The 27,945-nt window shown below is 33.5% G+C and overlaps 1 protein-coding gene across 1 annotated transcript in view; it reads left to right on the forward strand.

Annotated features, from left to right (window-relative positions):
- Nucleotides 1–27,945, forward strand: part of LOC130238338 (cadherin-12) — a 324,447-nt gene that overhangs the window by 176,685 nt on the left and 119,817 nt on the right. Inside the window, exon 3 of the mRNA XM_056469330.1 lies at nucleotides 23,258–23,552. Within this exon, the coding sequence (XP_056325305.1) occupies nucleotides 23,258–23,552 (295 nt within the window). The remainder of the gene's footprint in view (nucleotides 1–23,257; nucleotides 23,553–27,945) is intronic.

A 27,945-nucleotide genomic window follows, 5' to 3' on the forward strand; every position in this document is an offset into this window, starting at 1 on the left:
TACACCTGTCCAACTGCTTGTTGACATAATTTTCAAATCAGGCAATCACATGGCAGCAACTCAATGCATTTAGGCATGTAGACATGGTCAAGACAATCTGCTGCAGTTCAAACCAAGCATCAGAATGGGGAAGAAAGGGGATTTACAGTTTTTCTCAGTGGCTTTGGTGCATTTCTCACAACACTATTTACATTTGCACAACAGTTAATACATTTTTCAAAACAATTAGTACAAACTGCAAAACCTAGATGATAACCTGCAAAAGCGTGTCACTTGCTCAAAATGGAGAGCTCATTCCTCAAAAGCAAGTATTGATGTGAATGAAAGTGTCAGTGTCATCAAGATGAAACGTCCTGACACCATTGTTTATGAGCAAGATAGTCAAATGGCTTTGTCATGTTTTTATTATGTCAGTTCACTCTGTACAATTTTCTAATGCAAAAAAGTCAGATTTTGGTGACACTTCCTGAAAATGCTCAAAACAGCACTATTGTATATACTATTTGCACAGCCATTTGAAAACTACAGTAAAGTTAGACATCACTGCATTTAGTGAGGTATCTGAGTACAAGATACTGAATATGTATGTTTCACATTTTTACTGAATTTGCTCTTTGCAATTCTAATTTATTCACAGCATTGTGTAAAAGAATAAATACACCCTTATTTACAACAAACAAACTTCCTTTGGGTAGAGCTGTGCACAACTGTAAACAATATTACAGTACATATTGGAACTGAACCTACAACATACATAGGACTGTAAATCATTCATCAAATTGTTCAATTTAGAAGACATTTATAAAATTAGCTTGACAGATTTTGACAACTAGTTCAACATTTTTGTATGTAATGACTCAAGTAAAGTAATGAAGACTATTAGTTTTATATGGAATGGCTATTCAGCATTCACAAGTTTAGTTAATTTTGACTGACATGATGTAAGCAAATCATAGTGTTATAAAACAGCAGAGAGTTGTATGAAAGCCATTGATGCATGTCCAAAAGCATTTGCAATTTGTTGGAAGGAATGAGAAACTACTACTATGATGTGCACAAATGACTGATTGTTTTGAGAAATGCATTAACTGTTGTGCAAATGTAAATAGTGCTGTGAGAAATGCATCAAAGCCACTGAGCAAAACTGAAAAACTGTAAGTGACTTTGAACGTGGCATGGTAGTTGTTGCTAGATGGGCTGGTCCATGCCTGTCAACTTTGGGATGTGAAAATAAGTGATATGCCCGCCATAACCTCTCAAAAAAAATCCCCAAATTATTAAATATGTTCATCTGTAAATAAACATCATTGTAAATAAACAGTTAAACGGTCAGTAATATGTTTTATTATTATTATTTACAAAAGCAAAAATAAATAGTATACATTAGCAGCAAATATATTAACAAACAGTTTAACTTATTAAAATTAATAGCTTTTATAAAGAAATAGAATCAAATTATCAAATCTCATTAACCTTTTCTTCACTGTATAACTTACACATTCTGATTAAAGAGCAACGAATCAATCTCATTTATTTAGATTTTTCCTTTGATTACATTAAATAACAGAGGTGTCACTTTAAAAATGCACACATCTTACATTATAATGAAAGCATTTGAGTGCTTTGCTAACTTTTTATGCCTATTTAGGACTTAATTGGTTGTGTTTGAAAAAAAAAAAGCCCACCAAGATCGACATCTTTAATGTTATTATTATGAATTATGTGTATATTTCTGTTCAAACACGCACCCAAAACCCAGACTTCCGCTCCGCTTCAAATCACGTGTACAGAATCCGTTTGGGAAACAGCGTCTAATTATCACTATGAAGCACATAAGCACACTATGAAAGTCACACACTGCTACTTGACTGTAGGATTGCATAGATTAGGAGGGGCGGCAACACCTGTAATGAAAAGGAAGGGAATCACGCCATTTTTATATTTATTTCAAAGAGTTTTCAAGCCTAAATAAAATGAAAGCACAGAAAAGACTCACATTTCAGAGCAAGAGGCGGCCCCTGGTGGTTCGGCAGTATGAGTTGTGTATAGGGAGGATTGGCTCTTTAATGTTTATAATCACCCTTCATAGAAATATTAAACATATGAAAGAAATACAGAAAATAACTTTATAGGATGATAGTGGGATAGAACTTAAAATACAGGAGAATACCGGAAACAACTGGAGGGTTGACAGGTGTCATGATCACCAGCGATCTACCACCAGACAACAAATCTTCTTGCAAATGGACTACATATTCAGTCATGCAACACACACACAACCGGTTCCTGATCCTGACTGATTGCATACACACAGCTGATGCTGCTCAAGTACTGATTACACATACAGCTCACATTGAAACACTCATAGCTGAGTCTTTTTATCTGCTACAGTGACATTACAGTGCGTTTCCTTTGTCTGCCTTTGCTGTGTTTTTGATCCTTTGCCTTGTTTATTTGTTTCATCCTGTTTACTGCCTGCCTTCTGGCCATCTGCCTGCCTTTTGAGTACGACTCTGGATTGCCCTTATACATTTGTTTGCTCCTGTATTGACCACTTCTTGTCTGACCATTCTAAGAAATCTGCATGTGGATCCTCACCCCTGTTGTCAGTGTCACTCCCCACGTTACAACAGGTATGGGCTGGAGTATTTCAGAAACTGCTGCTCTACTGGGACTTTCACGCACAACCATCTCAAGGGTGTACATAGAATGGTCAGAAAAAGAGAAAATATCCAGGGAGTGGCATTTCTGTGGGCACAAATGCCTTGTTTATGCCAGAATTCCAGAATGTCCAGACTCAGCTGTCAATATGGACCAAAATCTCTGAGCAACATTTCCAGTACCTTGTTAAATCTATGCCACAAAGTCTATATATAAATATATATATATATATATATATATATATATATATATATATATATATATATATATATATATATATATATATATATATATATATATATATATATATATATATAGTTGAAGTCAGAATTATTAATTATTAATACTAGATATTTTTTTAAGTTAATAGCATTCAAATTAAAGTGAAATTTAAAGACTTAACTAGGTTAACACTCGGCTTTGTTTAGATTTTAGTAACTATAACTTTGACTTTTTATTCAGTTTGTGGTCTCATTTTATCTGTAACACTGTAAGCTATGACATAGACTTGCCTTTTACTAAAAAGATGCCGTTTACACTTGTAAGTACCATGGTAAAGCAATGTAAACATTGACGTGGAAAAACAGCGCCTCAGTGCATCCCCGTCGGGGCGCTGGCTATGAGCAAGGAAATTTTCACAGTATCTCTGATAATATTTTTTCTTCTGGAGAAAGTTTTATTTGTTTTATTTCAGCTAGAATAAAAGAAGCTTTTAATTTTATTAAACCATTTTAAGGTCAAAATTATTAGCCCCTTTAAGCTATATATTTTTTCAATAGTCTACAGAACAAACCATCATTATACAATAACTTGCCTAATTACCCTAACCTGCCTAGTTAACCTAATTAACCTAGTTAAGCCTTTATATGTCCCTTTAAGCTGCATAGAAGTGTCTTAAAAATATCTAGTCAAATATTATTCACTGTCATCATGGCAAAGATAAAATAAATCAGAAATGAGTTATTAAAACTATTATGTATGTGTTGAATAAATCTTCTCTCCGCTAAACAGAAATAAATAGTGAGGCTAATGATTCAGGGGGGCTAATAATTCTGACTTCAACTGTATATATTATTCTATGTGATATTTACATAACTGTGTGTACTTTTATATAATAATAATGCTTTTGCTGCTTATTACTGAAGGGAGCAATGCAATATATACATACTATTCCCTCCATCATTTATTTAATACATGCTCTTAAAGTATTGAGGTCATCATGTCTATTCACGCACATGGCAGCAGAACGTCATTGCTGATAAATTATTGTCTTTTTGCCCCCGGTCCAAATGAGCACAATCTCATGGATTCATCGAGATAATTCTTTACCAGCGTGCTTACCCAGAATGCAACAGCACACTTGAGCACTTAAGTAATACTTGACCTTGCTGGGATCAGAAGAGCTTCGTCTGCACCAAATTTGTTCCAAGCCAGATTGAGCCTCTTCTGAATTCCTCATCTAGGGTTGACCTTGCAGGCTGACAGCAACCAGTAGCAGATAATAATGGATTTTGTGCCGGGGAGCTTATCTTAAACAAGCCAATCTTCACCTGTGTGTGTCTCACAACATAGCTTGGTTAAAAGAGAGGTCAGCTTTACTGTGTGCATTTAATGAGACTCAAGCGTGATTGGGAATGCGCACCTGATAAGACTGTTTACAGCCACATACTGTGAGGAACGCTAATGCCGCAGAGATACAACTCTAAACACACTGTTCAAAGCTCAAACGTGTTGGGGAACGAGGCGCTGCTTATAAACAATTTAAGAATTATTGTTGTATTGATTATGTGGTTTCGCTAAATTTGGCCAAGTGTTTGTGATGAAACACACATTTTTAAATGCAATTTCTGTAGTCATTTTCAAGAAACATTCTCAAAACTCTGTACAGACTGTTAAGTTTTTTTTTTAATGAAGGAGGAAACTTTAGAGGATGGATGGATGGATGGATGGATGGATGGATGGATGGATGGATGGACGGACGAACAGACAGACAGACAGACAGACAGACGGATGGATGGATGGATGGATGGATGGATGAACGGACGGACAGATGGTTGAAACTTTAGATGATGGGTGGATGGAACAAAAAAAAAGATGAAACCATATATGAAAATAGATGGATGCCTGGAAGGATGATAAAACCATATATGATTATAGACTGATGGATGAAGGGATAGATGGATGGATGGATGGATGGATGAATTGACGGATGGATGGATGGATGGATGAATGGATGGATGAAACCTTACATAATAGATGAATGGATGGATGGAACCATTGATGACAGTGGAGTAATGAATGTAATGATAGCTAATAATGGATGGATCTGCATATGATTAGTGGATGAACAGAAGTGTATATGACATTGGATGGATGGATGCTAGAATAAAAAAAATGTGAAACCATATATGAAAATAGATGGATGCCTGGATGGATGATAAAACCACATATGATTATAGACTGATAGATGGATGAATGGATGAATGGATGGATGGATGGATGGATGGATGGATGGATGGATTGATGGATGAATGGATGTATGGAAGGACAGACGGACAAAAGATGGACGAATGGATGAATGAGGGATGCCTGGATCCATGATAAAACCACATATGATTATAGACTGATGGATGGATGGATGGATGGATGGATGGATGGATGGATGGATGGATGGATGAATGGACGCACGGATGGACGGACGGACGGACGGACGGACGGACGGACGGACGGACAGACGGACGGACGGACGGACGGACGGACGGACGGACGGATGGACGGACGGACGGACTGATGGATGGATGGATGGATGGATGGACGAACAGACAGATGGACAGATGAATGGACTAATGGATGGATGAAACTTTAAATGTTAGATGGATGGATGAATGGAACCATTGATAACAATGACATAATATACCATACCATACCATACCATACCATACCATACCATACCATACCATACCATACCATACCATGGATGGATGGATTGATAACAATAAAATGAATACTTTTTTGTGCCTGTGATTTAAGAGTGCCTGTAATCCAAAATTAAACACTTAAGAAAACATTTTCAAATGATTAATTTTAATTCATTATATTTTATATAGACATTTGCTTTATTTGGTACTTTCATGTTCTTTAATTGAATGACTGTAAACAAAATGAATGCCTGCTTTCTACAGTATCTATTTATTTATTTATTTATTTATTTATTTATTTATTTATTTATTTATTTATTTATTTATTCTCAAAGATCTACATGCATATACAACATCTGACCCCAACACTTTTCAAACGGCTGAGGACCCCTGCTCTAAATCCCCTATACATACTTCCAATGAAAACATCTATTTATCTATTCATACAGTACCTGCAGTGAACTGTAGAAGACATCAGAATATATAAGGGGAATATAACCTTCAAAGTTCAATGCTTCAATGCCAACATTCAAAGTTTGTCTCATCCTCTTGTCCCTGCTACAGCTTCTATAGAAAACTTCTTTTTCAAAAGCTAGAAACAAGAGAGCTCATTCACATCCTTGCAGCATGCAATCCATCATAATAGACAGTGTGAAGACAATCAGTGCCTTCAGTGTTATGGTGAATCCAGTTTAAGGATACCTTCTCCAAATTCATGATCACGTTTGAAGATCAAGTTTCATGAATTTGAAGAAATTTGAATTCATGATCACCAACGAAGGACAAAAAACGTCTGTGAAATGATGCAGGAACCTGAGCACCACAATAATCCAAAACCCCCAAAACCATCACGCAACAGTAATCTCACACTTCCCTGAAGCTCATGCCAAAAAACCTGATGCCAAAGTAATTCTCCAGATGTGAAGTCATTTGTACGGATAAATCTGCCCCAAATTATGCACGCCAGCTGAATGCTGAATACATTTAGAAATGAAGACTTTGCATGTTAACCTATGCTATAGATGACAAATGCGCTGACATTGGTTAAAGAAAAGGGAATAATGATGTCATTTATCTGCACTGCCAATATAACACTTTCCACATATCTTAATCCAACTTTTTCTTTTTTACAATAATGAGATTTCTGCTTCAATTCTATAGAAGGCTTCGTTAAAAAGTGCTAATGTTTCTTGCAGTATCAGTCATTTTCTTGCAGATTAATTCAGAGTGAGCTGATATCACTGTCTTGAAAGTAAAATTGCTTTTCAACACCTTTCTTCAACTTTTTTCACATAGGTTATTAATATTTTGAACTGCAATCCATATTTAGGCCTAAATTAGCAAGGTGAAGAAAAAAGACGTTTTTCTACCTGTCATGCAGAGAATAATTAAAGATTGAACATTTTGTATCAGTTAATTAATTGCGCGCTCCTAATTAATATGCTAAATATTGCTATGACAACTGAGATCACTTGCTGCACTTTCTTAGAGGCTGCAGTTAGCTCAATTCATTTAAACGTTTAAGGTTGGTACGAGTCTCTTATGCACAGCAAGGCTGTGCTTATTTGATGGAAAATACAGTTATGAGAAATGCTGCTAAATATGATTTTGATAATACAGAAAATACAGAAAAAAATACAGAAACAGAATAATTTAAAAATAAACTTATATAGGTGATGGCAAAACTTGTCAATCGTTACAGCAGTATTCATGACATAAGCATCCTTGTTATATGATGATTTGTTGATTATATTTTACTTAATTTTATTTTAATTATGAGTTTTGAAGAATGAAATGTGATAACATACAGCAAATATAACAACGTGATAATGTGATAACAACAACAAATTTTTATTGAAAATTAAAATGATTTTTGACACTTTTAAAAAATTGAAAGATATAATATAATATAATATAATATAATATAATACAATATAATACAATATAATATAATACAATACAATACAATATAATATAATATAATATAATATAATATAATACAATATAATACAATATAATATAATACAATACAATACAATACAATACAATATAATATAATATAATATAATATAATATAATACAATATAATACAATATAATATAATACAATACAATACAATACAATACAATATAATATAATATAATATAATATAATACAATATAATACAATATAATATAATATAATACAATATAATATAATATAATATAATATAATACAATACAATACAATACAATATAATATAATATAATATAATATAATATAATATAATATAATACAATACAATACAATACAATACAATACAATACAATACAATACAATATAATATAATATAATACAATATAATACAATATAATATAATATAATACAATATAATATAATATAATATAATATAATATAATATAATATAATATAATACAATACAATACAATACAATACAATACAATATAATATAATATAATATAATATAATATAATATAATATATATTTGCTGAATAAAACTATTGATTCAATTAATAACATTCATTCATTTATTTTCTTTTCGGCTTAGTCCCTTTATTAATCCGGGGTCGCCCCAGCAGAATGAACCACCAACTTATCCAGCATGTTTTACACTGCAGCCAATTTTGTTTATTTAATTCCCCTATAGCACATGTCTTTGAACTCTAGGGGAAACTGGAGCACATGCAAAACTCCATACAGAAATACTAACTGGCCCAGCCAGGAATCGACCCAGTGACTTTCTTGCTGTGAGGCGACTGTGCTAACTACTGGGCCACCATGTTGGTGATTTATTGCTTATATTTCACCTAATTTTAATTATCAGTTTTGGAAAAAAAAAAAACGGGATGACAATTTTTTTTTTTGGAAAATTTAAATAATTTAATTCAATGTTACACTAAAGATGTACAGAAATCAATGCATCCTTGCTGAATAAAAACTATTAATTGAAGTAAAATGATAATATAATATAATATAATATAATATAATATAATATAATATAATATAATATAATATAATATAATATAATATAATATAATATAATATACACATAATGTATGGGTAATAGGTAGCATGATCGCCTCACATCCGCTGCGTAAAAAACATATGTTGGATAAATTGGTGGTTCATTCTGCTGTGGTGACGCCTGATTAATAAAGGGACTAATGTAATATAGTATCATATAATGGATGTTTTGGCACAGAAAAAAAGAAACATGTTCCTGTTGTCATTGCAGAAAATCTGCTAGTTTGAAAAGCTGTTGTCAGAACTAATTTGTTTATTGAGCCTTACAGACTTTGATGGCTTGTTCATGTGCATTTCTTTCCTCTTTTCCTTTGTTTTAGTTGTTGTTGTGAGTGTGTTGCTGCAGTTTTGTGGAAGTACAATGTTGTATTCTCTTTAATTGCTTGTGATTAGATCAGCCGTTTATCCACCTGAGACTGCCTCCATCTGCTGGGGATGGTGTGTTTGTTTCAGAACACACACACGCACACAAACACACACTTTTATGTTTCAAAAAAAAAAAAAAAACCTTACAAAAAACATGTCTGTCTTTTTCTCTCTAATAATTCAGGGGGACTAATAATTCTGACTTCATCTGTAGATATTTGCAATGCTATTACAATGTTTAATACATACTTTTTGGGGGTGGCACGGTGGCTCATTGGTTAGCACTGTCGTCTCACAGCAAGTAGGTCGCTGGTTCGAGTCCTGGCTGGGTCAGATGGTGTTTCTGTGGAGTTTGCATGTTCTCCCCATATTGGTGTGGGTTTCCTACGGGTTTCCCCCACAGTCCAAAGATATGCAGTATAGGTGAATTAAATAAACTAAAATGACCGTAGTGTATGTGTGTGTGAGAGAGTGTATGGGTGCTTTTTTCTAGTACTGGGTTGCAGATGGAAGGGCATCCGCTGCGTAAAACATGCCGGAATAGTTGGCAGTTCATTCCGCTGTGGCAACTACTAAAATAGAGACTAAGCCGAAGGAAAATGAATGAATGAATGAACATACTTTTCATAACATTGAAGAAACTTATAAAAAATATTCTATAAGTAACAGCCACATGTTTTGAAATAGAACAGATGGAAAGACTAAATCAATCAAACAGAAAATGCAGATATTTTACAAGATTTGGAACTTCTTTCTTTGTTTTTTAGATAAGAATGGACTGACTGTTGAGTTGTGTTTAATGACAGTTGACTGTGTTAATGTAAATTATATTTGACTTATTTTAAAATATTTTTCGCTTTCATTTGTAATTGTGTTGAACTGTCATTGTCATTTTGCATATATGTGTATATTTTTATGGCCCTGTCTGGGAAAGCGTGGCGTGTTCTTTGATTGGTGTTTGTTTTCTAATACAGAATATATCTATCACATTTTTTCTTAATGTTTTAAAACAATAAAAAGTATCTGCAGAGAGAAAATAAATAACAGAAACTGTAATATTTGACTCTAGGATCTGGAATAATAATTTGCTTTACTATTTAATGAATGTTTCATTATAAGACACATTAAAATAGAAAACACTTACTTCAAAGTTTCAGAAACATATATACAGCGCTCAGCGTAATTGAGCACACCTCATTTTGAAAATGAATATTTGTATCCATTTCTCAGTGAATATAGGCAATGTATTTTGGTGTATTTATACAAACCAGATTTATTAAACGGCTCACCAAACATATTTAGAAATTAAATTAAGCAAAATATTCCAAAAAATAAAAAAATACAACCTAGAAATTTTCAATAAATTTATTCAATTTTTTTGCTTCTATTGATTTTAACTTTTTAAAATTTGTATTTAATATTCTTCTATGACATAAATTTGCCTGTACTAGTTTTTGGTCTGTTATCGTAAGTTATTTTGTTAGATAAGCTCCAGATTTGGCTGCTGTACTGACCAATTTAATGTATATGCACAAATCTAATATTATATAGCTTCCTATTAAAATATGAATTTGAAAGAGAGATTTGTGAGGGGTGTACTTATATATGCTGATCACTGTACATATAAATGTTTACTCTTTGACATCCCTGCAATTGGCTGTACCGTCATTATAATTCTCATCCATCAAAACTTTACAGGCGAGACGATGGTTTGCTATATCCATCCAAGAAATGAAGTTTGCATATAATCTGTGCTTGGATGTTCTGACATTCATTCCATTCAGTCTAAGTTTCACAACACCTTCTTTAGAAACAATCACAGAACATGACAGAGCATGAATGAGCAATTCAGTGACAAATGGCCATGAATATCAATGCCTTCTCTGATGCAATATGTCTGTTTTTTGTTAAATGAACACTGTTTTCTAGCTTTGTTTGACTGCATTTGATTACTGGATTACTGCAATGAATGTTTTCTTAGTTTAGCAGCTCAAAATGTTAAAGTTAAATTGGGTTTTCACTCATAGAACTGACGCTCTTGAACCATTCTCTGAGTGTAAGACCTCATTTGGTCAATCTGTCTTCTCTGTAAAGGGAGCCAAACTGTGGAATGATTTACCTGTTAGCTTAAAATTAGAAAGTAACCTAAATATTTTTAGTAGTGTTCTTAAAAAGTAGTTAAAAGCAAAACAGCAGTGTTTGCACAAATAGTCTACTGTTAGTTTGTTGGATCATGTCGCCTTTGCTCTTGCTTCAGTAATTTTATACAAAGAATTATAATGCTGTGTATATGTTTTTTATTATAGTTACATTTTGTCAATTTGGTCAAGCCTCCTGTGGACAGGTGTTGAGAATTAGCAAGTTTGCTAAAACATATAAACAAATGCATTTGGTTGTCCATGACAAATAAATAAATAAATAAATAAATAAGTAAATAAGTAAATAAGTAAGTAAATAAATAAATAAATAAATAAATAAATAAATAAATAAATAAATAAATAAATAAATAAATAAATAAACAAACTCTAGAGATGGTTGTGTGTGAAAATCCCAGAAGACCAGCACTTTTGGAAATACTTTCTTCAGAAAGATGACTTTTCTGAAATCATCTTATCTGGTAACCATTTCACATTCAAAGTGGCTTAAATCAGCTTTGTACAGTTCTGATTTACAATTCTGCTTAAACTTGAGCAGATCATATTGGTCACATTTACGTGCATTTTTATGCAGTAATACGGTTCACAGAGGAAAGTGATGCATACTTAAAACATGTAACTGTTTTCTTTTGACAACGCTTCATTTTTTCCTTTGATTGTGAAATGCTTTTACAACTGATTCGTATTGCATCCACTGTCTTCAGATGATTGTTGGGTAATATAACATGAACACTGATTTGCAATACAAAATAAAAGTATTTAATTCTATTAATATATCATATTTCATTTATTAAACAACATTTAATGGGTAACATATCAATGCTAAGCAAATTAGTCAAACGAGCAATGACATTTATTTTAACAGAACATTTAATTTATAGAAAGTTATTATTACGTTATATTAAATATATTGCCCTTAGTCACATCTGTTTGCTCTGGGTCAAATTTAAGATGAAACTAATAATTAACTGTGAGATTTACCCCCCAAAATTTTTGCTTTATTTTATGCTTAACCACTATAGACACATAAGCCACAGCCACAAGCTGTTTCCAGAATAAGTGTCTATGGCAGCGTTGCTCTTAACTGGTTACACGAGTAACAAACAGCCACTGATGTGCTGGATCTCCAAACAGTCTAAATTAATTGTCAAATACATGTTTGTTTTAATATAAATAAACATATTTGAAGCCTAAACAGTTATGTTCTTGTCAAAAAAAAAAATCTTAAAAGTACAATATGTACATGGTCTATGCCAGTGGTGTAGTCCTAAAAAAAAAGGTGGTGTACTATTACCCATCCAACCCGCCCATGCTGTTTTATAATTTTAACTGAACGTTTCAGCGAGACATCATTCAGTTAACTTCGAAAAACCCACAGAATTTTCTCACAGCTGCTGTGGTCGTCAGGGCACGGGGAATGGCGCAAAATTGAAACAAAAATGCACCAATTGCAACAAATTAGTATGAGAGTTAAAAAAAAAATTTGTGTACAATTAAAGGGGAAGTCTAATCAGCAAAACAAGTGAGTAAACTAAGGGTATATGCAATTATTGATCCTTAGAAGTCGTAATACCCAAACAGCTAGTGGAAAAAAGTAGGCATACTGAGTATACATGCGTATAGCCCCGACTACACCACTGGTCTACGCTACAGTCATTCTTACATGGTGGGGCGCCTCACCAAAACTCATTCTGCCACAGCTACATTACAGATTCTCATTCAAAACATTCAGTTGTTGTTTTTTTAATAGCGGGTTATAATCGCACCAAAACATATTAAATGGTAAGTCAATTTTAACAGTGCAAACTTTTCTGTAATCGTAGTAGTGCTGTGTGTTAATTGTTTAACCCATTAAGGTGACGTGCTGACTGACTAACTAACATGCTGACTGACTGACTGACTGACTGACTGACTGACTGACTGACTGACTGACTGACAGGTGCATGAGGCTAGTAAACACGACGTAGCTTTCAGTTAAGATGAACACAGTTTCCATAATTATACTTTATTTATAGATAAGGGTCTATGGCTCTGCATACAATGACTTTATCTTGCTGGAGTTTATAGCCATTTCACTTTACTTCAGGACGCATTAATGCTGCTCTGTAGGTCTATTAGAGACATTCATAAATATTCCTGGCAAATCTCATTAATGCTGGAAACTGTAAGAACTCATTAAGCGGTATTCCCCCTCCTATCCAGAAGGAGGTGCTCCTGTCTTTTCGCACAACAGGATCCCATTTCTATGCTTCCTCCGGAACAGTGGATGGCACCACTTACTCACCATCTGCTGTGTGCCACCACTCAAGCTTGATTAGCAACACCTGTGTTTTGCCCTATATAAGTGTGTGTGTGTGTGTGTTACAAGCTACTGTGTTCAGTCTTGAGCCATTACTGCCCGGTGTTCTCCAGATTGTCTAGAGAAGCTAAGTGACACTTTACTGTTGTGCCTTTTTGACCATCGTGTCTTATTTGTAGTGAAATGAAGCTTTCTGAACCAGTGAAACGCTGGACTCAACTGTATTGGAAAAAGGTTCGTTACTCGAAGCTGTCTAAAATCAGAGCTTGATGAGGACATCTTCTGGTTAAAGTGTGGGAAAGCACTGTGTTGCAATAATGTCAAACGTTCACAACCAACTCATGTAGAAATACAACAACAGTAATATAAACAAATAAATCAATTACTGTAGTTTTTACACATAATTACACATTACACCACAGACGACTGTAGTAAAATCCAAGGTATTAAAAAGCATTTACATCTTATTCCAACTAGTCCTTCACCCACCCACTCGTTCCAAGCGGGGATCGAACCAGCAATTCCTGCATGGGAGGCGAGTGCTCTAAGGAGGAGGCTATCTTCGTTAAACACTATACTATGATATGCAGTGGTTTTCTTTAAAGATAGTTTTTAAAAATATGCTAATACACTTTAATATGTTTCAAAACCTTTTTACTATAAATTACTATTGTAGTTTAGTTTAATTACTGGTGTGTGGGACTGCTGCAGTGCTTTGAAACAGTAGAAACGTATGTAATCGACGCCTAATCTCTCGCTATACACTTTACTAACCCATGGGGTGTTTAAACCTTTGAATCAAAATGCAAAGCAGTCACATGTGTATAGGTGTAAGTGAAGCTTCGGATGTCATTGATCACGTGATGTTGGCTAATCGAATCAAGCCCCGGTACACTGCTTCACTGCCAGATGTATTGTTTTTTTTTTGATACATGCTTCGAAGCCTCGGCGCACAATGTCATATCACTACTTATTTGTTTTACTTGTTTACTGGAAGTATTTTTGTTGTACTTTGCATTCTATTTTTTAAGTAAAGATCATTTGTTTATTTTTCTGTAAGCAAAGCCTCAAGTTCCCTTATTAATCTTCTGCTCTTGGGTTCATCTGTAAAGGAGTTTGCTCAATAAGGAAAAGCCCCAGCTTTGTGTCCAAGAGACCCGGGTTCAATCCAAACCTAAACCGACACCTTACAGAAACATACTTGTTATATAAACGCACTAAATCGCATTTCAGATAAAAATCCCTTAATGTATACAAATTTTTCTTACGTTTGCTTGAAGTTGTTTTGGACTTCTGCAAAAAAATATATATTTAAATGAATATTCAATGCAATCTTATTATTGGTAAGCTTTTGATCTAGTGCTTAATTCGTATGATTTAGTACGATCTCATTTGTACATTTTAGTACGATTTGCTTATCCCAATGATGGTTTAGGGGTATGGTTTAGTGCCACACCCTCTTTTTTATTGTTATTGTTATTTATTATTATTATTATTTATTTTTTTAATATATTTTTTTACTGTTACTGTATTAATAACCAAATACAGATCAAAGAACACCCACTACATCCTGACCGAGCCATAAAAAATATATATACACACATGCAAAAAAAAAAGAAATATACAAATAAAAATAATAATAATAATAATAACAAGGGCAAAAAAAAAAAACAATAAGACAGTGACAGTTCAACACATGTACATTCCAATAAAAGTTTAAAAAAAAGTATTATAAATATAAAAGTTAGTCATAACAAACACTGGGCATATTAAAACAGTCACTTTTTTTTTTTTTGATTACAAAAACGGTCATTCCATTCTTTAAAAAAAAAAAGAAGTCTCAAATCTTGTAAAATATGTGCAGTTTTTGTTTAAGTCAGTCTTTCCATTGCTATACAAGAAGCCATTTTCTTAATCCAGAGTGACAAAGATGGACCACCCCCTTTTAAAAATCGTATGACTTTGTAATCTGTACGAATCAAACACTAAACTGACAAAATGTAAAATAGTTACGTTTCCTTGTAATATCAGAATAATGTGAGATAATAATGTACTGGAAACACATCAACTATGATGTAGCGAACAATACACCCATGTAACTAATCGGCTGTCTCCATCATGCTTTTCTTGTGTACTGTTTACCATTGGTTACTAGGTTAGCAATACTACAGTCAGCCACTCTAACGGTGAAAAGATTTGCTTCACGTTAGATTGGAAACCCGGCTACTGTCTGAGAGGAATACTAAAGGAAGAGTTGTGCAAACTATAAAGCAGCTTATGTGGTAGTAAAGGTTGAATATTGCATGGCTGGAAAGACCTCACATCCAATTAGATTCGAGAAGATATTGAACGTCCTCACATTATATATCATTTTGGTCACGTCGCCCACTGCTAACATATCTGGTCCACAATCACATATTTATCCTTTTGGACAGATGTGTGCATTTTCACATGAATAAATACATCAACACACACATACACATACACTCACACACATGTTTTGGGTGTAAATGACTCTAACACTGCTTTCCTCAGACTTTTGCAGTCGCGGCTCGCTAGGGAATGTATTTATTTATCTGAATTGGCTGAGTGTTTAGGCCCCGGCCTGACTGTATTAGCATGCTGTGCGTGTGCAGGAACGGCGGTCCTCAAGGGGTTTCACTATCCTGGTGTGTAAGAAATATCCAGTCATCGAGCTGACACTTCCTCTGCAAACCAAACATGCATTTAATTACTGGCCAGACAGCATGTAGTGAACCATATGATCATGCGCACACTTACAGAAACACACAGAAAGCCATGCATATCATTACAGAGTTCACACTAACAGCTTTTTAAATGGTGTAAGAATATCATGCGATCACATTTTAAAAGGCTTCGTGTTATCCTCTTTGATAGAATTATAGCTTTAATAATTACTGGTTGTGTAAGCGGTAAAAAAGACTTCAGAAGAAGTAATTTTGACAGGGTGATTCTTGGCTTATGCGTAATAATAGAGCCTTTATTTATTCCTCCAGTATATTGGACCCTATTGAACCGGCAGGCGGTAGAACAGGGTTCTAATTGTCTCTATTGTAAGGCGAGGCAAGTGTTTGACTGTTGCTCTCTTAGCACCTGTTGACTGAGACAATAACACACACAATACAGCACTTTTCTTGATATTAAAGCTGAAAATAGCATAATGGAGGTTTAAGCTTTTCTGTAAAAGTGCACAGGATTTCAAATGCAGTTAAGTAGATGTTTGAAGTCAATTGCCAATTGTTGAAAAAAAAAAGTTTAATACTTAAACTCTGGACATACATTACAACAATTTATAAGGTCGTGTATGCTATGAAGTTTATTTTATTAATGATCATTTACAATAGACTTCCCTGTTAATGCCTAAATAAAACCATCTTTAATTGTTCTAGTCTTTTAATTATCGTAATGAAGAGTCAGAGTACAATGGAGTTAAGGATCCACCAAGCGGCAACCTCCCGCTCTCCCTCGTGAAGCTAATACAGAAGGAGGCGAAACTGCAATTCATCGAAATTCCGCTAGGCCTGGCTCCATAACTGAGCACATTTCTATTGAGCCCACTGTTAAAATGGCCAACTTTACAGCAGAAAAAAAGGTTTACAGCCTGGTACAAAAAACAATTTTGGTGTATAAAGCTAATATTACTCTTCATGACAACTGTGAGGGGGTGAATTTATAACTCATCCGTTTCGTTTATATTAAGTTACGTCATAAAAAATTCTGGGTTCCACACAATTCCTTTATGTTGTCCCAACACAAATCAATTAAGGTAACTTCATTGTTTTTGCGAATTTAAGTGGATTGAACACAAAACAATTAAGTTGTTCCAAAAAAAATCAAGAATTATGTTGTTTCAGCTCATTTTAAATAAGTAGTTTGAACAAGCATCAAAAATAAATTTTGAGTGTATATTAAGTCTGAAATTTTACCCAAATGTGTGTTTATTTTTTTGAGTATAACATTATCATTATTTATACAGCATATACTGTAAATAATTCCAAGAACTTCAATATATATCAAAAAATGAAATTAAATACTATATACTAAATATATGGCGCAGTGGGTAGCGTTGTCGACTCCGGGTGCTCCAGTTTCCCCACAAGTCCAAAGACATGCACTAAAGGTAAATTGTGTAAGCTTAATTGACCTCATCTATGTGTGTATGTCCTGGTCTTCCAGGTTGGGAGTTGAGTGTTGGGCTAAAGGCCCACCTCGTAAAAATGTAATGTTATGAAACGTCAACATGGAGCGGCTAAATATCAACTTCAACATAAATGGCCCTGGGAGTTAGTAGCAAGTACAGTAAGTATACTAAATATATAATATGCAGTATTATACTGATACTTTGCATAATATAAACCAATTTTTGCAAGGATTATTTTGCAATGTGAATAGTTTGGGGGAAAAAAAGTGCATCTCATTACATAAAAATTAAGCAATGAAATAAGTGCAATATTATACTATTTTAGGCTTCAAATTTGGCATTATCTCATGAAGATAATTATTATGATCACCAGTGATCTAGCTGTTGCAGATTGATGGAGAACTACACATCTTTCACAGATACTGTATAAACTACAGATCCCATCATGCACCTCACACACACGCGCACACACACACACACACACACACACACACACACACACACACACACACACACACACACACACACACACACACACACACCAGTTCCAGTTCCACACAGCTGGAAGCTCATCATAGACTGATTTCATGGACTATACTGCTCTGATTCTCACACACATTGCTGAGTCTTGTTTCTCCAGCAAACATTACAATGTGTTTTCCTTGTTTGTCCTGCCATGGATTGTTGTCGTTGGAATATATAGTTTATACAGTATCAAAATCATTATGTCTATGAAATCATGTTAAAATCAGGTGAAAAAGCATCTGGTGATGTTTATTTATTCGTTCGTTCGTTCATTCGTTTATTAATTAATTAATTCATTTATTCATTTTCAACTGCTTTTCTGGGGCGGGAGCGCGAGAGCAGCAGTCTTAGAAGAGAACCCCAAACTTCTCTCTGCCCAGACACTTCCTCCATCTCCTCCAGGGGGATCCCAAGGCGTTCCCAGGCCAGCCTAGAGACATAGTCCCTCCAGCGTGTCCTGGGTCTTCCCTGAGACCTCATCCCGGTGGAACTTGCCTGGAACACCTCCCTAGGTAGGCGTCCAGGACGCATCCGAAACAGATGCCCGAGCCACCTAAGCTGACTTCTGAGCGGCTCTACTCTGAGCTCCTCCCGGGTGACAGAGCTCCTTACCCTATCTATAAGGGTGCACCCTGCCACCCTGCGAAGGAAACACATATTTAGCCACTTGTATCTGAGATCTTGTCTTTTTGGTCATGATCCAAAGCTCATGACCATAGGTGAGAGTAGGAACGTAGATTGACCTGTAAATTGAGAGCTTTGCCTTTCGGCTCAGTTCCTTCTTTACCACAACGGAGCGGTACATTGAGTGCATTACTGCACCAATCTGCCTGTCAATCTCACGGTCCATCCTTCCCTCAACTGTGAACGAAACGTGAACATTAAATTTATTTATTTATTTATTTATTTATTTATTTATTTATTTATTTATTTATTTATTTATTTATTTATTTATTTATTCATTCATTTATTTATTTTATTTTGACCAAGAGGTGACCAGAGTGTGTATGTGTGTTTAGACTCATTCCCAGCAGCTCCTCTGTGTGTGTGTGTGCGCGTGTGTGTGAATACACCTCTAACAGGCATCAGTATTCACTGAACCTCTTCAGGCTTTCTATTTCTCCCCTGCTGTTTTTCTGATTTGCCAATAATTTGCATGTAAATACACATTTCTCACTTTCTTCTGCGCTTGTCAGTTTATGCTGTACGACTTGAACTTGTCATGCGTGTGAAAAAATAAGAGCAAGTGTTTCTTCTGAGAGCGTAATGAGCGTCTGGAAAGGCTGCTTAGTCCGGCTTCTGTTGGATTGCCACTGAACTTATTATCAAAGAGAGACGGAGATGTTCCAAGCACTTTTGCATGAATATTTTCATCTGAGACGTCTTGAGGAAACCGTCGGCTCATGAATCCCTTTTGTGTAACTGATTGCTATTGTTATTCTAATTCCGTTTTTAATTAGTATCACCTAACTTTTCCACTTCTAGTTATTACTGGAGTGATTGTTGAGTTTTAGCTCTTTTGAAAATCTCTCTTTTCTTTGCTCTTGTTTTATTGTGTCTGTTCTCGTTCTTTTCTTCCTTTCTGAATGTGCAGATAGATGATAATGAAGCAGTCTGATAATTAAGCTCTCTTTCTGGTTTACGGTGCTCTCTAGATATTATGCAGATTGGGAAAAACAAAGCTTTTTAAAAGTTGACTGTTTCAACAACTTGGGCTCAGTCTTTGGTTGATGAGAGAAATGCATATGGTTAATAACACTGTACGACACTGATATGCTAGATAATTAATTAACAATAAAGCTGTGTTCAAATATAAATCAATATAATTAGGGTTGAGCACCTCAGTTCAACTGAAATCACAGGAATTTAATTCATTAAAAAATTACTTGAATCCAAATCAGAATCAAATTCAGATTAAAACAGTATATGATTGATTGATTGATTTATTGATTGATTGATTAATTGAGAAGTTTGTCCAGCAATTTATTCATTCATTCAGCAGGTTGTTCATAAGTTCATTCCGAAGTTTGTTAATTCGACAGTTTATTCAGCAGTTCATTCATTCAGCATTTAATTCATTCAGCAGTTAATTCACCAGTTTAATCATTCAGCAGTTCATTCATTCACTAGTTAATTCATTCAGCAGTTCATTCATTCAGTAGTTCATTTATTCAGCAGTTCATTCGGCAGTTCATTCATTCAGTAGTTCATTTATTCTGCAGTTTTTATTCTTCAACAGTAATTTATTTAGCAGTTCATTAATTCAGCAGTTCATTTGTTCAGTGGTTTATTTATTCAGCAGTTCATTTATTCACTGGGTCATTTATTCATTTATTCATTCATTTTTTCAGCAGTTAATTTTTTCAAAAGTTTGTTTATTAAGCAATCCATTCATTTAGCAATTTATACATTCAGCAGTCCATTCATTTATTAATTAATTAAATAATGAATGAATTAATTAATTCATTCATTCATTCAGCAGTTCATTCATTCAGCAATTCATTCATTTACCAATTCATTCATTCTGTAGTTCATTCCTTCAGCAGTCCGGTCGTTCAAAGTTAATTTATTCAGCAGTTCATTTATTCAACAGTTCAGCCATTCAGCAGTTTATATAGCAGTTCATTCATTCAGCAGTTCATACATTCAGCAGTCCAGTTGTTCAGAAGTAAATTTATTCAGCAGTTCATTTCTTCTTTCATTCAGCAGTTAATTTATTCAGAGGTTTGTTCATTTAGCGGTTCATTTATTCAGCAGTTCATTCATTCATTCAACTGCTCATTTATTCAGAAGTTTATTCATTCAGCAGTTCATTTATTTAGCAGCTCATTTATTCAGCAGTTCATTTATCAAGAAGTTTGTTCGTTGAGAACGTTTTTTATTTGTGTGGAAAATGCAATTAAAACTCCAGCTCAATTAAATGCAACTTTGGTGGTTATATTTATTCATTCAAATAGAAAAACTAATAATATAATCAGAACCTGTTTAAACATAAATAGTGCAAAGGGCAAATAACAAACAAGGAGTTGTCTTTTTAGACATTAAGGTCCATTAATGTTGTAAATTGACAAACATTTTAAGAAAAATATATTATATAATAACATGAGAAAATGTTAAGAAAATGATTATTCATATTAATACTAAGACCCTTTCCACGTTAAAGATTTTTTATTTATTCATGTATTTATTTTTGTCAGACCTTGCTGTAGTATTGGGCTTGAGGGCATAACAATTGAAATTAAGTATTTAAAAATTCTAAAACATAAGAGACACCGCTCATTTCAAGCAGAAAGAATTAGGTCAGGTTCATTTACCTGCAGGCAAACAGAGCAAATCAGATTCTCAGAGTTCAAATCAAAGGAAATCTTTTGAACATGACATGTGCAGCAGTGTCTAAACACTGAAGCTCTCTGTCAGAAATAATTCCATTACTAACGTTCAGACACTTACGTTAAGAATGCAGATGATTATTGTGTTAGCACTTGTGCCACAGTATATCTTTATAAACTTAACATTCATTTGCTGTTACGTCATTACAATTGAGAAGGATTTACTTTGTGCATAATTCAGTGCTTCTTTAACTGCTGTAAATAACATCGGATTTTATTTAAAAGTGACCTAAACAATTAATATTACAGTCAAAACTGTTCATCAAAAAAAGAAAGAAAGAAAGAAAGAAAGAAAGAAAGAAAGAAAGAAAGAAAGAAAGAAAGAAAGAAAGAAAGAAAGAAAAATGAGAAAGTCTTGTAATTTGAGAGAAACGTTGATCTGTACATGTGTGAATAATTGCTAGAGCTGCACAGTTAATTATTTAAAAAAGTCATATCTATTCAAATATCACATAATTTTAATTCTAAATGATCTTACAAAAATAATGTTTGGCATGTTTGGCATTCACTGCTGTACTTTAAAATCTGTGTTTGACCCCAAAAATGTAGTCATCACTTATGCTTTCGAAGCTGTTTTATTATTTCTGTGTGACAAACATTGAATCTGTCATAGAAAGACTTAATTTACAAGTTTATATTTGGAAAATAATCACTGATGTCTACTGTATTAATCAAAATATAAATTTGGAAGCAAGTTGATGCTTTAAAAAATAAAAAGTTATTGCAATTACATTGTCATGGCATTATATGTCAGCTAGCAACCATTAAAATATGTTTTTGACAGAAAAATACATTCAAGCAATCCATTAAGAAGTGCTGATTCATCCTGTAATAAAATATTATGAGCGAGCTATTTACTGTAGTCATTCTTTCCAACTGGAATTCATTCTTTTTCCTTCGGCTTAGTCCCTTATTTATTAGGGTTTGCCACAGCGGAATGATCCACCAACTATTCCAGCATATGTTTTACACAGCGGATGCCCTTCCAGCCGCAACCCAGAACAGGAAAACACCCATACACTCTTGCTTTCATACTCATACATTACGACCAATTTAGTTTATTCAATTCACCTATACTGCATGTCATTGGACTGTGGGGGAAACCGGAGCACATGGAGGAAACTCACGAGAACACTGGGAGAACATGCACACAGAAATGCCAACTGACCCAGCTGGGACTCGAACTAGCGACCTTTTTGCTGTGAAGCAACAGTGCTAACCGTTGAGCCACCGTGAAACCCTCAAACTGGAATTAAAAAATATAATAATGCAATGTAATAATATTTTATAATGATATTGTAATAAATAATAAAACATTTTAAATCAATTTCAGCAAATTCAGTTTTAAGTGAGTTAATTAGTGGGGAAATTATGGTTTTGTTAACAAAGTTATTTAGTTTTCAAAGTGACCAAACATCACCAGAATGAAATAAAAGAATTTAAAAGGAAATAAATTGATAAAACTAATGTCTTGTCTTGGTTAAAGTGTGAGGAAATAAAATATGTGGTGTTAAAATGAAACAAAACATGAGCAAAGTTGCTAATATCTGTTGTTATGCGACTTATTTGGATGGATTCAACTAAAAAAAACACAACATAATACATATATTTCCTCATTCCATGTCTACATATTGCATATTAACCATTACATAAGTGTGCTGTTTTGTAAATATAGTCATGGCTGACAGACTCTATAATGCATATTAGATTCATCTGTCACAGTTTAACAGATTTTTGTTTCTTCTGTCCTTCATTAGCTGCACACTGACTTGGATAAAGGCGACAGCGCAGTGAAATACACTCTGTCGGGTGACGGAGCTGGAACAATCTTCACCATCGACCAGACCACCGGAGACATCCATGCATTACGCAGTCTGGACCGTGAGGAGAAGCCGTACTACACACTGAGAGCACAAGCGGTCGACATCGACACCAACCGGCCACTCGAACCAGAGTCTGAGTTTGTTATCAAAGTGCAGGACATCAATGACAATGAGCCAAAGTTCCTGGAAGGACCCTACACGGCTAGTGTACCTGAGATGTCGCCTGTGGGTAAGAAGACAACAATTGAGCTAAAGAGACCATGACTTTTATTTAATTTAATTTAATTTAATTTAATTTAATTTAATTTAATTTAATTTTATTTTATTTTATTTTATTTTATTTTATTTTATTTTATTTTATTTTATTTTATTTTATTTTATTTTATTTTATTTTATTTTATTTTATTTTATTTTATTTTATTTTATTTCATTTTATTTTATTTTGCTTTTTATACTTCTGTTTAACAAGGTTTATTTAAATTAATTAACTTTTTTATTTTATTTAAATTTTATTTAATTAAATTTTATTTAATTTTATTTTGTTTTATTATTTAATTTAATTTAATATTTATTTTTTTTTTACTTTTTTATACTTCTGTTTAGCAAGGTTTCAATTTAGTTAAATTTAATTTAATTTTATTTTATTTTATGGTTTTATTTTAGTTTTTTACTTTTAATACTTCTGTTTTTCATTATTTTAAATTAAATTAAATTAAATTAAATTAAATTAAATTAAATTAAATTAAATTAAATTAAATTAAATTAAATTAAATTAAATTAAATTAAATTAAATTTGTTTTAATATTGCAGGTTAAGAACTATTAAAGAAATACATTTTAATAAAGAAGTTAAGCAGTTCAATCTATCAGAATTTCATGCCGCAGTGCAGCTGTTCAGAAGTTCATTCATTCAGAAGTTCAACCATTCAGCAGTTCATTCAGCAGTTCACTCATTCAGCAGTTCATTCAGCAGTTCACTCATTCAGCAGTTCAGTTATTTTTCAGTTCAATCATACATCAGTTCATTCATTCTGCAGTTCAATCATTCAGCAGTTCATTCTGCAGTTCACTCATTCATCAGTTCAATCATTTAGCAGTTCATTAATTCTGCAGTTCAATCATTCAGCAGTTTAAGCAATTAGAATTTAATGCCGCAGTGCAGTTGTTCAGCAGTTCATTCATTCAGAAGTTCAATCATTCAGCAGTTCATTCATTCAGCAGTTCAATCATTCAGCAGTTCATTCAGCAGTTCACTCATTCAGCAATTCAACCAATCAGCAGTTCATTCATTTAGCATTTAATTCATTCTGCAATTCATTCAGCAGTTTAGTCAGTCATCAGTTCATTCAGCAGTTCAATTATTCATTCATTCATTCATTTATTCATTCATTCATTCATTCATTCAACAAATCTAAATAATAATAATAATTATCATCAACATCATCCTCATCATTATAAAATCACACTCTAAAGTCATGGAAGCCTATGAATGAAGCCGATTATATGACTGTCTCAATGGTACAGCGTGCTTTGCTAGAGGTCACCTATTACTCATGTTACAGGCTTTGCCAAATATTCATTGGTGTGTCCGAGGAGAGCTAATCCAGACATTACTGTGTGCCGTCAGATAATGAGAAGTGCACGGACTCCAAATCCCCACCAAACTGGATTACACAGCCCTAGTAGGATTTCTCATCTCACACAGTCGAAACCTTGATTGTATTACTGATTATTTCACCCAGGCATCTGTTCTGGGTGATGATGGCAGCGGGACCTTATTTTGTTACTGTCTCTGCTTCTCTAAAAAGCCTCGTCTCTAAAGCCGGCCAGAAGTTGTATTGATTTCCACACAGACTAATCCAATCGCTAGAACTACTAGCAGATCAATGCAGCGCGATCCTCTTGCATTCACGAAACACATCGCAGAGCTTGTTAAAGGCATAATGGCCTCCATTATTTGGACAAATATTCTTAATCATGATGTCAAATATGATTGGCCATGATGCATCAATCCCTGAGGCTCGATGTAATGTGACGCTTCGCTCCCTTCAAACATGATGGTCAATGAAAGGCTGCATCCTTGTGTAAAATTAAACTGGAGACTTTATAGATTATTTTGTCAACTTGAGAGACAGGCCTTAATCACATGTAAAAAAATGAAAATAAAATAATAATAATTTTATATATTTTATATAATAATAATGTATATATATATATATATATATATATATATATATATATATATATATATAGATAGATAGATAGATAGATAGATAGATAGATAGATAGATAGATAGATAGATAGATAGATAGATAGATAGATAGATAGATAGATATATGTATATATATATATATATATATATATATATATATATATATACTACCTAGACAATTAGTGATGCCTAAAGATTGCAAAGATGATAGTCAAAGTGTAAATAAAAGATAAAACACAATGAAATGTGACACAATGGTGCAGTGGGCAGCATGATTGCCTTACAGCAAGAAGGTTGCTAGTTCAATCCCTGCTGGGCCAGAATGACATTAACAAATTATGACCAAATACAAAACCAATAATTGTCTATAAACTTAATACTTAACATAGCAAAATATGAACAAATTAAATCAATTGAAATTAAATTTCTTGCATTTTGTAACTATGAACTGTATACTTCACAGTTTTATCATCAGAATAAGAGACAAGAACATGAACAAAATACGAAATATTGGTTGTTAAAGAGTTAATGAAACACACACTTTCATTGTAATAAGCACAGCAGTTGTTGTTTGCAGTATCTGTATGCTATTAAAACATATTTCATGAGTTAATGATGTGTAATATAATAACACACTTGTCTTTGAAATGATGCATTGGTATATTTGTCATTAAAATGGTTTAACCTAAAAACAATATACTGTGGATGGATGGATAGAATAAAAAATATGAATAAAGGTACATATAATGCAGTTTTATTTCTTGTTAAATCAGTTACTGGTAATTTTGGGAACATTTTAGTAGGATACTTTTAAATAATGACAAAATAGCTATATTTTATTTATTTTTTAATTTGTGTCACTTAATTATTTACCACTTCACTAAATTAGTTATTATTTATTTACTTGTTTGAATGATAACTCTAAGTTGTTACTTTTTTGCATATATTGACATAAGAACAACGCTTGGTAAGGCAGGTGAACTGGCAATACTTCACAAGGAAGCATGGCCTTAGCTCTTGCTGAAGTACAGCACAAACAGGAAATGACTGCAGAGGGAGCGGAGCTGAGTCAGTAGTCAGGTGAGGGCTTCCTCTGCTGGCGTGGCATTACAGACAGTAAATAATATTTGACTAAATATTTTTCAAGACAATTCTATACAGCTTAAAGTGACATTTAAAGGTGTACCTAGGTTAATTAGGTTAACTAGGCAAGTTAGAGTAATTAGGCAAGTTATTGTATAACGACGGTTTGTTCTGTAGACTATCGGAAAAAAATTGCTTAAAGGGGCTAATAATTTTGACCTTAAAATAGATTTTAAAAAATTACAAAACTTTTTGAATGAGTGCTTTTATTCTAGCCGAAATAAAACAAAAAATATTTTCTCCAGAAGAAGAAATAATATCAGACATACTGTGAAAATGTCCTTGCTCTGTTAAACATCATTTGGGAAATATTTAAAAAAGAAAAAACAAATCAAGGGGTGGGGTGGGGGTGTGTGTGTGTGTGTGGGGGGGGGGGGGGGGGGGGTAATAATTCTGACTTCAACTGTATAGGTCTAGAAATATTGGGACATCGACACAATTCTAACATTTTTGGCTCTATACACCAACACAATGGGTTTGAAATTAAACTAACAAGATGTGCTTTAACTGCAGACTGTCAGCTTTAATTTGAGGGTGTGTACAGTACATCCAAATCAGGTAAACGGTGTAGGAATTACAACAGTTTGTATATGTGCCTCTCACTTGTTAAGGGTCCAAAAGTAATTGGACAGAATAATAATCATAAATCAAACGTTCACTTTTAAATACTTGGTTGCAAATCCTTTTTAGTGAATTACAGCCTGAAGTCTGGAACGCATAGATATCACCAGACGCTGGGTTTCATTCCTGGTGGTACTCGTGTTGATGTCCAAATGTCCAAATATTTATGGACCTAACTGTATATTTATCATTTTCACAAAATATTATCTTTGAAACTTTTTTTTTTCAATATGTGGTTGTTATATAAATGAATTGCCAAAACAATTAACAAGCCTGAAAATGTTTATGTATGGAAAAATGCTAAGCAGGCATCAAATAGCACTTTTATAGCGCTATAATCTACAATTACCACTATTTTATACCTCATTTTAGGAACGATTCAATTCAATCTCAGCAGCTTCCAAACAAACAGAAACTCATTGTTTTCATTTCTTCTAATGTAATTCAATATTTAGTTCCGGGTCATTTGCATAGACTTTTTAGTCTTTTTAATGAATAGTAATTCAGTTGCTTTTTTATGATTGTCAATAATTGCTACAATAATAGTAAAATGCAGTAAACAGAAGCAGTCATTCTCTGGTACTTTCAATCATTTGTAGTAATTCACAGATCCCAAGAGATTTCAGTCTTTAAAGCAGCTTCAATG

The sequence above is a fragment of the Danio aesculapii genome, chromosome 12 (assembly GCF_903798145.1).
Source record: "Danio aesculapii chromosome 12, fDanAes4.1, whole genome shotgun sequence".
Lineage (NCBI taxonomy): Eukaryota > Metazoa > Chordata > Actinopteri > Cypriniformes > Danionidae > Danio > Danio aesculapii.